Source organism: Centropristis striata, chromosome 9, assembly GCF_030273125.1.
Source record: "Centropristis striata isolate RG_2023a ecotype Rhode Island chromosome 9, C.striata_1.0, whole genome shotgun sequence".
NCBI classification, from domain to species: Eukaryota; Metazoa; Chordata; class Actinopteri; order Perciformes; family Serranidae; genus Centropristis; species Centropristis striata.
The window spans coordinates 5182933-5197191 of NC_081525.1; the positions used below are offsets into that span (position 1 = coordinate 5182933).

General features: G+C 37.5%; 1 protein-coding gene across 1 annotated transcript; it reads left to right on the plus strand.

Moving 5' to 3' along the window:
• Nucleotides 1-165: 165 nt before the first annotated feature.
• Nucleotides 166-10092, plus strand: plpp6 (phospholipid phosphatase 6). The gene is made up of 2 exons (XM_059340530.1): nt 166-891; nt 6656-10092. The coding sequence occupies exons 1-2, from the start codon at nt 408-410 to the stop codon at nt 7021-7023; spliced, it is 852 nt and encodes a 283-aa protein (XP_059196513.1). The 5' UTR covers nt 166-407; the 3' UTR covers nt 7024-10092.
• The last annotated feature ends 4167 nt before the right edge of the window (nt 10093-14259 follow it).

The following is a 14259-nucleotide window of genomic DNA, read 5'->3' on the forward strand; positions in this document are numbered from 1 at the left end:
TAATAATAATAATAATAATAATAATAATGACCAAAAAATGACCAAAAAAAGACACAAAATGACCAAAAAAAAAGACATAAAATGACCAGAAAAAGAAACTAAATGACCAAAAAAAGACACAAATAGACCACAAAATGATTAATTTGCCTCTGGTTACCCAGAGGAGGGAGTGTCGGTCGGAAATGCCCGGTCTAGAAAACACAATTTCCCAGAAAGCTTTGCGATTAGAAAAAAAAACAAAAATGGCGACACAGCTTGGTGTTTCAGGACGTGATATGAATTGTGAAACGTACAACAGATGAAGTAAAGATAAAGGAGCGACAACCAGCACGGCACTGCAGACAATCTTCCACTGCGGGTCAACTCCAACACGCGCAGCTGTCTCGTGGGTGAATCACCGGACTACAATGCCTTCTCCTAAAGCCAAGAACCCCGGTCGCAGCGGCGGCAGCCCGGTGCTCGGCAGCTCCAACGGCCGCTACGAGTTCATGTCTCTGACGAAGCCGCTGAACCGGTCCTCCCCGCCGCACCTCCTCCAGCGGCAGGGCTCCGACCCCACCACCGCCCGCCTCCGAGCCTCGGAGAGCCCCACTCGGCGCCGGGGCTCCAGCTCCTCCACGGGCTCGGCGGGGCTGCCGGAGGAGGACGGTATCCGGCTCAACCCCTCCTTCGTCCGGGTAGCGCTCAGCTCGCTTCTCGCCATCGACCTGTGGATGTCCAAGCGGCTGGGGGTGTGCGCCTGCGAGGACTCGTCCTGGGGCAGTGTGCGCCCCTTAATGAAGCTGATAGAGATCTCGGGACATGGCATCCCCTGGCTGGCTGGGACCGCCTACTGTCTCTACAAGAGTGACAGCGCTGCAGGACAAGAAGTCATGTTGAACCTTCTCATGGGTAAATCTCCTTTATGCTATTTCTGTTCCTCCATGTGTTGTTGCTCCAGGAGTGGATTAGTCCACTCTTAGACCTAGACCAACAGGTTCTTTAGATCAGTAGTTCAGATCACCCAGAAAAGACACAAAATGACCAAAAAAAAGACACAAAATTACCAAAAGACACTAAATTACCAAAAAAAGACACAAATTGACCTAAAAAAAGACAAAAAATTACCAAAAAAAGACACAAATTGACCTAAAAAAAAGACAAAAAATTACCAATAAAAGACACAAAATGACCCAAAAAAAGACACGAAATGACCAGAAAAATAAACTAAATGACCAAAAGACACAAAATTACCAAAAAGACACAAAATTACCAAAAAACAGACACAAATTGACCTAAAAAAAGACAAAAAATTACCAATAAAAGACACAAAATTACCCAAAAAAAGACACAAAATGACCAGAAAAAGAAACTAAATGACCAAAAAAAAGACATAAATTGACCACAAAATGATTAAAAAAAGACAGGAAATGACCAAAAAAGACACGAAATGGCCAGAAAAGACACGAAATGACCAAAAAAAGACACAAAATTACCAAAAAAAGACACAAAATTACCAAAAAAAGGAAACAAAATGACCAAAAAATACAAATTGACCAGAAAATTACCAAAAAAGACACAAAATTACCAAAAAAAAGACGCAAAATGACAAAAAAAAAACCCACAAAATGAACAAAAAAAGACATTAAATGACCCAAAAAGACTAAAACACATGAACCCTTTAACACAGTGGAGACAGAGCTGACTTCCAGAATGATTTGTCGACCCCCAGAAATAATCTCGCGAGCCCAATAGGGGTCGGGACCCCAAGGTTGAGAATAGCTGCTTTCGATGCATCCGATCTTGGCTGAGCTGCAGTTAGTTTTTGTGTCACTCACACCCCCAAGCTCCTCCTCCTCCTCCTCCTCCTCTTCCTCCTCCTTCCCATGCGCTTCTCTCCTGTCAGAACTCACAGGTGATCCCACTTCCCATGACTATTTCTGTTAATTTTCTGACCCATTTTAGTTTTCCTTCAGGATCTTACTCGTGTATTTAGCATCTGTTGTCCATTCTGGCCTCCATCCAATCCACTTCTGTTTGCAGCCTGCTCCAAATAACAATCCAGAGTCAAACCACAGGAGGGAATAATATGTAGAGAAGAGGTCGGTTTCAAGATCTTAAGAAAAGCAGGGTGCAGACCATTGTGAGCTGCATTGCAAGTCCATCACAATTTGCCTTATTAAGAACTGGGAGTTGTGGACAGGGGATTTTTAAGGGGAGGACAATAAATGCCACATAGAAATACGTACATTATCTGGAACCTGACGATTCATTTTAGATGCTGACACACTGTTCTCTAAACTTCTGAAAAACCGTCCTCTGAATGCTCTAGTTCAGCTATTCTCAACCTTGGGGTCCCGACCCCAATTGGGGTCGCGAGATGATTTCTGGGGGTCGCCAAATCATTCTGGAAGTCAGCTCTGTCTCCACTGTGTCAAAGTGTTCATGTGTTAAGGTGTTTTAGTCTTTTTGGTCATTTTGTGTCTTTTTTTGGTCATTTTGTTTCCTTTTTTGGTCATTTTGTATCTTTTTTTTTGTCATTTTGTGTCTTTTTTTTGGTCATTTTATTTCTTTTTTGGGTTATTTTGTGTCTTTTTTGGTCATTTCATTTCTTTTTTGGGTCATTTTGTGTCTTTTTGGGGGTCATTCTGTGTCTTTTTGGGTCATTTTGTGTCTTATTTTGGTCATATTGTGTCTTTTTGGGTCATTTTGTGTCTTTTGGGTCATTTTGTGTCTTTTTGGGTCATTTTGTTTCCTTTTTTGGTCATTTTGTGTCTTTTTTTTAGTCATTTTGTGTCTTTTTTTTGGTCATTTTATTTCTTTTTTGGGTTATTTTGTGTCTTTTTTGGTCATTTTATTTCTTTTTTGGGTCATTTTGTGTCTTTTTGGGGGTCATTCTGTGTCTTTTTTTGCTAATTTTGTGTCTTTTTGGGTCATTTGTGTCTGATTTTGGTCATATTGTGTCTTTTTGGGTCATTTTGTGTCTTTTTTTTTGTCATTTTGTGTCTTTTTTTTTTGTCATTTTGTGTCTTTTTTTTTGTCATTTTGTGTCTTTTTGTGGTCATTTTGTTTCTTTTTTTGGGTGATCTGAACTGTGCGTGTGAGATTGTGTTCAGTGAGCGGGGGAACATGAACATGAGTGAACATGCATGTTAAATTGGGGTTCGCGACCCAAAAAGGTTGAACTACTGCTCTAGTTTGTGGTTGTAAAGTTTCATGAGGTCACCTGCCGGCGGGTCAGTCGATTGCTGTGTTTAACAAACATGTCTCCTCTGCAGCACACTGCTTTACTCACCAAATGTTTACCGCTGTCATGTCTTATTAAGAAGGTCTGACTCAGTGAAGCATGGGGGGGTAAACAGGAACAACAACAGAGACGGTTGATTTGTTTGTTTGTTTGATGGACTTGAATTAAAGCTCCCACTGATCTGCAATTCATCAGAGACGTAGAAAAGGCACGCTTTTGGACTGTAGATTCAATTTAATATGTTAATGCATCTTCTACTTGGATTGCATCAGTTAACAGTCAGCCAGCCAAAAATCTATAAGGAATTAAAACGCATGCTCCATGCCAGTTGGCTCATTTATCCACTGAAATCAATAAGTGCACAAGTGAATCCACTTTGTGCATCAAGATTCGCCTTCTGCTACAAGACCAGGATTTGTGAGTCTCCCTCCTTTGTTGTCTGAGGTCTGGTTGTTTGGCTCAGTAACACAGGCCAACAATGGCACTTTTCCTATGGCAAGCCCAGGGAGAAGTAGTATTGAAACTTCTCCAGTGAAATAATTCCTGCACTGGACCCCTTTTGAACCTATATCCATAAAAAATGACATGGTTTTGCTTGCAGCCAATCTTGCGAGCATTGTTTGATTTAATGCAACGCAGCATTTCTCCCAAAAAAGTTGTTATGATGGTAAGTATCTTTTGATTAAGGCCAGGGCCCAGTGCCCTTTATTTGCCGTCATAACAGAATCACTGAAAATGAGTTTTAGGTTTAGGTTTATTTTAATTTGCACAGTTAGAATGACATAAAATGACAAAGATAACATATAATGTAAAGTGCAGGGAGAGGCAGAAAACCCAGATGGGCTTATTTAAAGCCTCCACCTAAAATTTCATAGTTATTAGAATGTAATAAACTGAAAGAAATAGAAAAAAACATGTATAACATCAACAAGTTATAATGACAATAACAGAAACAATTAAAAACAAAAATGAACATGTTACAAAAGTGTATTTGTGTGTGAATTAGAATTTTAAAACAGCAGTTAAATGGGCTTTTAGACATCTTATGAAACATTTTACAGAGATGGAGTCTTTGCCAGATGGGAAAAGGTTTTCCATAATTTAGTCCCTAAATTGAACAATAAATTGACCTCTGCATGTCAGAAATCTTGGAGGATGAAGATCTAAAGATTGACGCGTTAAATAAGAGTGAATCTGAGAATAAAATTTAAAATAAGTCTTACAGTGCTTTGGGAAGGGGGGCCCCAGTGATTGACCTATTCTTGGTTTCTTTCTCCCCGTTAAAGTACTGGTATTGTCTTTTTTTTAATGTGATGTCAGGAACTGAAATATTGCCAAATGAATTTGTTCCCCATGTTATTAAACCATTATATTGTGTGAGCAACCTTTCGTTTCACCTCAGTTGCTTTTTTTTATGGCTACTGGTAAACAACCAAAGCTGCATTTTAAGATGAACTGAATGATTTACCATGTAGAATTGAGCTTTTCTGGTGGGATCTCAAGAACTTTATTTTCCACCAATACTATTCCAGTGGTCATTTAATATTCATCAGTTAACCCTCTGAATGCCTGATATCAGTGAGCTACAGTGAGCCTCTGCAGACAGTCTGTATCTGCACTGAAATAGGCCTCTCTTCAGCAGCAAAAAGCTGCTTTTAAGAGGTATTTTATATAATATTTTATTAAATTGTGTACATATGCATGTATACTAGGTTAGTATTAAGGAAGTCCCACCTCATTCATTCATTATAAATAGTGATGATAGTAATAGCCATTTTAAAGTGTCTGAAGAGAGGAAGTTACTGTTTTTTCAGTTCAGATCATACAAAAAAGAAACAAAATGACCAAAAAAGACACAAAATGACCAAAAAAGGAAACAAAATGAACAAAAAAAGACACAAATTGACCACAAAATGATTTTAAAAAAGACAGAAAATGACCAAAAAAAGACACAAAATTACCTAAAAGACACAAAAGTACCCAAAAAAAGACAAAATTACCAAAAAAGACACAAATTGACCTAAAAAAAAAGACACAAAATGACCAATAAAAGACACAAAATTACCAAAAAAAGACATTAAATGACCAGAAAAAGAAACTAAATGACCAAAAATGACACAAAATTACCAGAAAAGACACAAAATTACCAAAAAAAGACACAAAATTACCAAAAAGACCAGTAACTTCCTTTCTTCAAACACTTTAAAATGGCTATTACTATCATCACTATTCATAATGAATGAATGAGGTGGGACTTCCTTAATACTAACCTAGTTAACATGCATAATTACACAATTTAATAAAATATTGAAATTTCTTAATGGAAAAATGAAAATACTGTTCTGAAACAAGTCAACCTATAAAGGAAACCACAGGCTACTGGTACATGTCAGCTGCCAATTCTAGATATAAAACACATTGTTTTCACAACAGCAATTATTTGAGCATTGAGTAGTAGTGAAGAGAAGTGGACTGACATATTCTAGCTGTAATCCTTTCATTGAACTCCCAGCAGCAATGGGCTCAATGCCACCTGACTGTTGCATTCATTTTTCAGCACTGCAGCCACAGAGATCATAAAGCAACTGCTAATAAAACCTTTTTTAATATACTTCAACTCTACCCAAGAGAAGGGCAGCATTTTTAAAGATAAGCTGCAGATATAATCTGCCTTTTACCTTTCACCACAGGAACTTAGCAATTAGGTGACTGTTGAAATCTCAGAACCCATTGGCTATGGATCCGACAATGATTTCCCTTCTCAGGTAAAGGCTGATTGACACAAAATGATCTAAAAAAGACCCAAAATGACCAAAAAAGACACAAAATGATTTAAAAAAACACACAAAAGGACCAATAAAAGAAACAAAATGACCAAAAAAAGACACAAAATTACCAAAACAAGGAAACAAAATGACCAAAAAAGACACAAATTGACCACAAAATGATCTAAAAAAGACACAAGATGACCATAAAAAGACACAAAATAACCAACAAAGACACAAAATGACTCAAAAAACACAAAAAAAGACATTAAATGACCATCAAAGGGGGGAAAATGACAAAAAAGACACAAATTGACCACAAAATGATCAAAAAAGACACAAAATAAAAAAATAAAAAAAAACACACAAAAGGACCAATAAAAGAAACAAAATGACCAAAAAAGACACAAAATTACCAACAAAGACACAAAATGACCAAAAAAGAGACATAATGACCAAAAAATGACACAAAATGGCCCAAAAAAGAAACAAAATGACCAAAAAAAAGACATTAAATGACCAAAAAGACTAAAACACATGAACACTTTAACACAGTGGAGACAGAGATGACTTCCGAAATGATTTGGCGACCCCCAGAAATCATCTGGCGACCCCGAGGTTGAGAATAGCTGCTCTAACACATCTTGCCCTCCCTCCCCTGCAGGCCTGCTGCTGGACCTGGTCCTGGTCACCATCGTGAAGGCGGTGGTGCGTCGGCGTCGGCCGGCACATAACCGAATGGACATGTTTGCCACCTTTTCCGTGGACCGCTACTCCTTCCCTTCAGGCCACGCCACCCGCGCCGCCATGTGTGGGCGCTTCCTGCTGGCTCACCTGGTGCTGGCCGCCCCGCTGAGGGTCCTGGTCCTGCTGTGGGCCAGCCTGGTGGGGCTGAGCCGGGTGCTGCTGGGCCGGCACAACGTGACGGACGTGATGTTTGGCTTCTGGATGGGCTACTGCCAGTATAACCTGGTGGAGATGCTGTGGCTCTCACCTCAAACCCTGCAAGGGCTGCTGGGACAGTTAGCTTAATATTAACGATTGAAGGAGGAGGAGACGGGGTGATTTGAATCTTAATTGTCAGAGCACCTGCACACCTTTTGTCTTTTAGACTGATCTAGAAGACAAAATTGTCTTTTGGCTAGAGAAGAGAGCTCCATCAAACACGGCTTTGTTCTGCTGTTATCCGACACCACAAAAGCCCTCTTTCATGTCTCGCTTTAAGGTTGCAATGACTAGCCTGCGTGTAAATATAGTACAGGATTTTTAATGAGAATAGACGAGGAGAAACAGATTACCTTAGGAAGCCACCTCACTCCCCCTACTGGTCTGATTCACACAAAAAACATCCACCTTTGTGGGTTTAAGGATCATTTTCCAACACAAAGTGAGGAGAAGAGGTGTGCAGGGACCCTCTTCTCTCATTGTCACATTTACATTTACATTTATTCATTTATCCAAAGCGACTTACAGGAAGAATAAAAGCAAAAAATCAAGGTATAGTGCAATAGATGAAATGGTGTAATGAGGCTGAAGACTGACTTGCTGTACAATACATTCGTCCATTACAGGAAGCAAAGCGACATACTAAATGGACTCGAGCACTAGATAGTAGGGGGGTACTTACTATATCTTTACATGGTCTTTGTAAAGGAATGAAGGATTAGTCCACACACTAAACATTACCTGCTGAGCTGAAGAAAAATAATAACCAATTGTGGTAACGCTTTATATTAAGGTCCTTGTAATAACCATTAATTAACAAGTAATAAGGCCCTTGTAAGTCCTGACAAGATGCTTATTTTTTTTTTTTTAACAATATTTTTATTAGTTTTCAAGTTTTACAATACAATTCAAACAAACAAAAGTAAATGATAACAAACATAAAGAATGCAGAGCAGAACCCAAACCTTCATACACACACCCATTCACACCAGGTAGATTTGCACGAAATTATATAGGCCTATGTATACATACAAGCACACATACACACACATGTATGCATTGTACACGTATGCATATCTAAACAACATGTACATACGTATATTCTTATAAACACAACCATATACATACTTATACATACATGTAAACATATACACATAATAATAATAAAGATAATTTAAATTTTATGACCCTATTTTCCAGATGCTATAATGTTCAGATATGGTTCCCACAATTGTACAAATTCCTTCAGCTTTCCTTTGTACAAGATGCTTATTAACATTATTGTGTGTTTATAAGCTTATATAAGTGTTAATAATGACATTACAAACACCCATGACCCACCCATTATGTCTTTACCATGCCTTTATTAATCTTATTTTGTTTGCTTATTGATATTAAAATAGACTTTATTGCTCATCTATTATAAGTTAACTATAAGTTAACTATGCTTTTTGCAACTACCGGATCTAAAGCGAGAACAATGCCTTATTACTTGGTAATTAATGGTTATTAAGGACCTTATTATAAAGGGTTACCCTAATTGTTGTCATCTTTGATGTTAAACAAATCACAGATGTGTCGTTTTTACTGAATTTACACTACATGGAGAGGTCTTTCATTCACTTAGCGGTCCACCTTATTAAAGCTGGGGCAGGAACAAACAACGCTAGAATTTGACAATACAGCTCTCCTCTCTCTGTCCTAAGCCCCGCCCACCAAATGAGCACAGGCATATGCTTGCTCTTCAAACAGTAACCTGTACTAGTTAATCATTTCAGAAATTATCCTGACAACGTTATATATTACAGAAATTCTGTGACAATTACTTTCCTGTTTGCTTTGCAGAGTTTTGCGATGACAAACTGTGATTCGAGGCTCAAGCTAGCTACATAAACATTAACTTAAATTGGCTACAATTAGCAGAAGACTAAACTGTTAGCAGCATATTCTCTCCATCTCGGAATAGGGTCGTCACGATACTAAAATGTTCAACTCGATACTGATACTCAGGAAAATATTCGATACTCGATACCATTTTCGATACCACAAGGATAAAAACAAACAAAACTAATTTAACAGAAATATTTTTAACAACAAGAAAAATGCAACATGTAAAAATTAACAGAACCACAGGTTAAATATTTATAATAAAAAACAGTTGTGCAAAAAGAAACTGCAACTATGATAACAAGCTTCAGGTCTGAGGTAGTGCAGAAAATAAATAAATACAACAACAATTAGAACATTATTTTCGGCTGTGTGTGTTGCTGTTTGGTTGCAGGTCGACTTTTCTCTGCTTCATTCTGGGACTTCAAGAGAGAAAATAACACTTTTCAGTCACCGACATTTATGTAAACTTATTATCGATCATTTTGAAAATGAGTATCGTATCCGGATACAACGTTTTAGTATCGATACTTTTTTGAGTATCAATACTTTTGACAACCCTAACTCGGAAACACTTAACACGTTTAAAACACGCTCGGAAACACTTTGCTGATATTGACTCATGTTTTTATTGCGTTTATTATCTGACTCCCTGCCTGAGGGGTCCATCTTCCTTTCTTTGGCTTGCACTGCAGTGTAGGCAGCTCTTGCTAATACTGAAATAACAACTTTTTCCGCAAGATTTCCTGCCACGGAACCAGGCTTTCAAGATCTCAAATGAGGCACACGTGTATTTGTAGAACAGCCAATAGGAATGCTCTCTCTGATGTGTGATTGGCCAAAGTCTCCTGTCACAGGCTACATTCTCTAAAGCCCGAAAACAACCAAGAGAGAAGGTGCAGAACTCCAGTTTACCAGAAACTCACGGTTTTTGTGATTTTTTTCCCCCCGCAATGCCGCAAAACAAATCTGCCTACCTCAGCTTTAAGCGTGGTATAAAGTGTGGCTGAGCCTTCAGCTCCGGGTTGGGAAGTGTGTGTACATACCTGAAATTTATGTAATTCAGTCACTGGCGCTGACTGAGGATGATATTAGTTAATGTGGTCATGACCCAGTCTTTAAATCTACAGTACAGGCCAAAAGTTTGGACACACCTTCTCATTCAATGTTTTTCCTTTATTTTCATGACTATTGACATTGTAGATTCATCAAAACTATTAATGAACACATGTGGAATTATGTACTTAACAAAAAAGTGTGAAATAACTGAAAACATGTCTTATATTCTAGTAAGCAAAGGGTGATTACTTTGAGGAATCTAAAATACAAGACATGTTTTCAGTTATTTCACACTTTTTTTGTTAAGTACATAATTCCATATGTGTTCATTCATAGTTTGGAAGCCTTCAGTGAGAATCTACAATGCAAATAGTCATGAAAATAAAGAAAAACGCATTGAATGAGAAGGTGTGTCCAAACTTTTGGCCTGTACTGTAAGTCCAAGCAGATTTGACAGAATGCACCTGATTTAAAAATGGTTCTTCCTGTCAGGTGATATGTAAGTGATTTAAAAAACTTTTGTTGGAGTGGATGAAGGGGCACTTTAAAATAATAACTTATGGATCCATTCCGGTGATGGTTTTCCCCTGAGATGAAAGCTTGCTATAGTTCTGCACTGTGAAAAGACACCGTCTTTGCAAGCACTGTAATAATTCCGGTCTTAGACTGGCTTAGACTAAGATTATTCATTAAGTTAGACATTTTTAAAAGTGACTGTGCCAGAAGGTATAGCCACACACATCAGCTTTGTGTCAGCATGTAGTTTTATATTAGCATCGAGTTTTGCTGAGTGAGGATGTCTTCACTGTTTCATTTGTTGTGTAATTACCTGGTGTGCTGCCAGTTTTCATCGCTCAGTGATCGCAGTTTGAAGGTTAAGTTTTGTAACCTACGACACACTTTGAGTGAATGAAACGGTGTGTACATGCAGGGTAACACGGCATTTAAACGTGACGTACTGTCATATCTCAGTTTTCTTAAAATGTATGTGAATGCAAAGGAAATTCCTGCCAAGCTTCTCATTCACTAATTCTGAAGAATATCTAATGGCAGTGTGGGTAGATTTAACACGACTTTAATCTTTTGTCGGTTTTACATTTCTTCTACGTCTCAGTTAAAGATTCACAAATGCAATAATCTGTAAAGGGATAAACGGCCTGTTGTTAAACCTTTGCAGATCTTCAGACAGTTAATATTTGATGATGAAGTGACTGTCCTTACATTGACCTACTGACTTTGCCTGGTCTTGAGCAGGTGTTTGGATTTGCATGCTATTTCTTAGTAGCAGCATGTTCCAAATCTGCACATAAACCCACTGACTGCAGATTGAATCAATATTTAACTTTAAAAAGTGCGATCAATCAACATGTTGTAACACCAATGAGCGTCACAGAGGCTGTTGAACCATTTGTGACCCAAAATTTGGGGGCACAGCATGTGCAACTGATTAATGCCCTGACATGTTTTGTACCAAATCCATGGAGCAAATAAGACTTTTGGGGGCAGATGATGTGTCAATTAACCCTTTATCAGGCAAAGAACTATATTTGGTAACTTCAGGTAATATTTCGAGAAAATGGTTGCAAATTTACTAGATTAAAGTGACAAATCTACAAGAAAAAAAGTCACAGATTTCAGAGATTTAAAGTGGCAAACCTGTGCGAAAAAAAGTCGCAGATTTACGAGAAAAAAGTGGAGAAAAAAAAACTTTTTTCACCACTTTAACCCTTAATAGGGCAAATTCCAAATTTCAACCCTAGAGAATATTGGAGGATATTACATACAGCCAGAATGTTTTAAAAAAACATACGAAAATAATATTTTGAGAAAAAAGTTAACGAGATTAAAGTGGCAAATCTACGAGAAAAAAATGCGCAGATTCATGAGATTTAAAGTGGTGAATCTGGGAGAAAAAGTTGTTTTTTCCCCACTTTTTTCTCGTAAATCTGCAACTTTTTTCGCACAGATTTGCCACTTAAAATCTCTTAAATCTGCGACTTTTTTCTTGTAGGTTTGCCACTTTAATCTAGTAAATTTGCAACTTTTTTCTCGAAATATTACCTGACTCTAACTACCAAATATAGTTCTTTGCCTGATAAAGGGTTAAGCAATCATTTTTCTGATTTGTATTAAAACATGAAAGCAGAATATTAGCCGATATATACAAGTCATGAATTCTCACCTTATTGTCAGATCTTAAAATATAGCTGTTGAGCAGAATTACTCCCCAAAGCGCTGGGACGAAATGAATTTAAAGAAAAGTATGTGCTGTGTTGGTGAGGAGGATACGACAGCTCTGTCAGTAAGAATTATTTAAGTTGCACAACAGCTGGCACTGGCTAAATGCACACACACTTCTTAGAACTGTGAGAAATCAAAGTGCACCCTAATTTGGTGAACTATTTTAGTTTGTGTATTGATTTGGACCATGATGCAACACGTGGACATTTTTAATTTCTGTAAATGTGTAAATATGATAAAGTAACCTCTTACTAAGGTAATTTAACAGGCTGTTCTTACAAGCTGTGCTCTCTCTCTGCAATAATTGACCAGTGATCTTTCCAGTGTGAATAATAATTAGAAGATCAGCTAGTGAGGTGTGGTAGCTTCCATTCTTCTTTTATTTTATTAGCCTTCTGTCGCAAATCTTAATATGCTGGACAGTAAACTTTGTGACCAAATTATTTTTAGGATTGATTTATGCGTAAGATTTTGATTTTACGGTGATGCAGAAACCTTAGAAAAAGACGTGTATCCAAATGATTACAGAAAAGATTTTGCACATTCCACACGTCACCTGTTTACACCATAACTTGTTAGTTTCTTCGGTTCTCAAAGGTTCTCGGCAAGCGTCACATGTGATCTCGCACATTGTCAAACATGAAGCCAGCTCCGATGTATTTCTCTGCACTCCGTTTTGCCTGCTCTATACTATAAATTATATTGTGTGTTTGCTGTATAGACCTTATTCTTAATGTATATAAATATGCCTGTATGGTCGTGATTACACTGTGTCAAGTTCAGTCGATTTGAACGTGCTGCTCAATATTTCCTGGGGGGTTATTCTTGAATGGTTTGATTGTATGATTTTTAATTAAAAGGGAGACAAATTTGAAAGTGTCTCATGTCATGTCATCTTCATTCAAGTCCTAAAACTAGATAATGAGGACCCTGTATAACAAATTGTACAAAATGATGTACCAATTAAAGTTTTTACTCAGTAAATTATCCAACATCACAGGCCAACCATTAGGGCTGGGCGATATGGCCCTAAAGGAATATCACGATATTTCAGGCTATTTTTGCGATAACAATATTCTTGACGATATTAGGAAATACTTAAGAAGATGTTGAAATTATGTTTGTTTTTTAGTCTGTATAAATAAATAAAAATCTAAAATGTAGTTTGAAGTGCAAATCTCAACAGTTGCCAAATACAAAAAAAATTACTCTTGACTCTTGAGTATGAGCAAATAATAAAAATAACCATTTAGGGGTTCCGGGGGCATATTTTAATGAAATTTTGTAAAGGAGAATAAAGGTTCTTGTATGTTTTATTTAAGGCATCTTATTTTGACAGTCTTCTTGTAAATTCTGTGGTGGATTCTGTTAACACACTGTGCTCTTATTTTGAAAGCTGCATGTGTTTAGCTACAGGGACTAAATAGCTTTTTGTGATTAAAACAGCTTTAACCACTACATCAAGAAGTAGGAATGTTGCCAATATCATGATATGCATTTTTTTTAACCATAAATAAAAAATATACCGATATTACCGTGAACGATACGATATGGAACACCCCTACCACTACTACCACACTTCGGACAAAAGCACCAAATTTTTACCACATGCTGTCTATCACCATAGGTTTCAATTTTTGGTAGGAGCCACTTCATCAAGATTGTGGATCGGAGATGGCAGCCATATAAAGTCTATGAGAAACTCTATATCTTCCAAGCCAATTAGAAGGTCAATCTTGGTGTCAAAATATACATTTTCTGTGTCAAGGAATCATTTAAAGCTATTGAGAATATCACTAGATAATTATTTAATCAAATAAATATGTTCATTTTCACCCAGACTGGTAGGTCTTAAAGTGCTACAGCAAGGAATCCTGAGCTGAAAATGAAACTATGTTCACGGTAGAGAGCAGATTAGCTGCAATGTACACTGCTCAAAAAAAAAAATCAAGGGAACGCTTTAATCTCATGTCAGATCTCTAGTGATATTCTCAATAGCTTTAAATGATTCCTTGACCCAGAAAATGCATATTTTGACACCAAGATTGACCTTTTAAGTGGATTGGAAGATATATTGGTTCTCATTGACTTTATATGGCTGCCATCTCCGATCCACAATCTTGATGAAGTGGCTCC

Excerpts from the sequence above, each read along its gene's own strand:
- plpp6 (XM_059340530.1), top strand. The coding sequence starts at position 408 with ATGCCTTCTCCTAAAGCCAAGAACCCCGGTCGCAGCGGCGGCAGCCCG. Across the intron at positions 892-6,655 it reads CATGTTGAACCTTCTCATGG|GCCTGCTGCTGGACCTGGTC; the intron begins GTAAATCTCCTT and ends CCTCCCCTGCAG.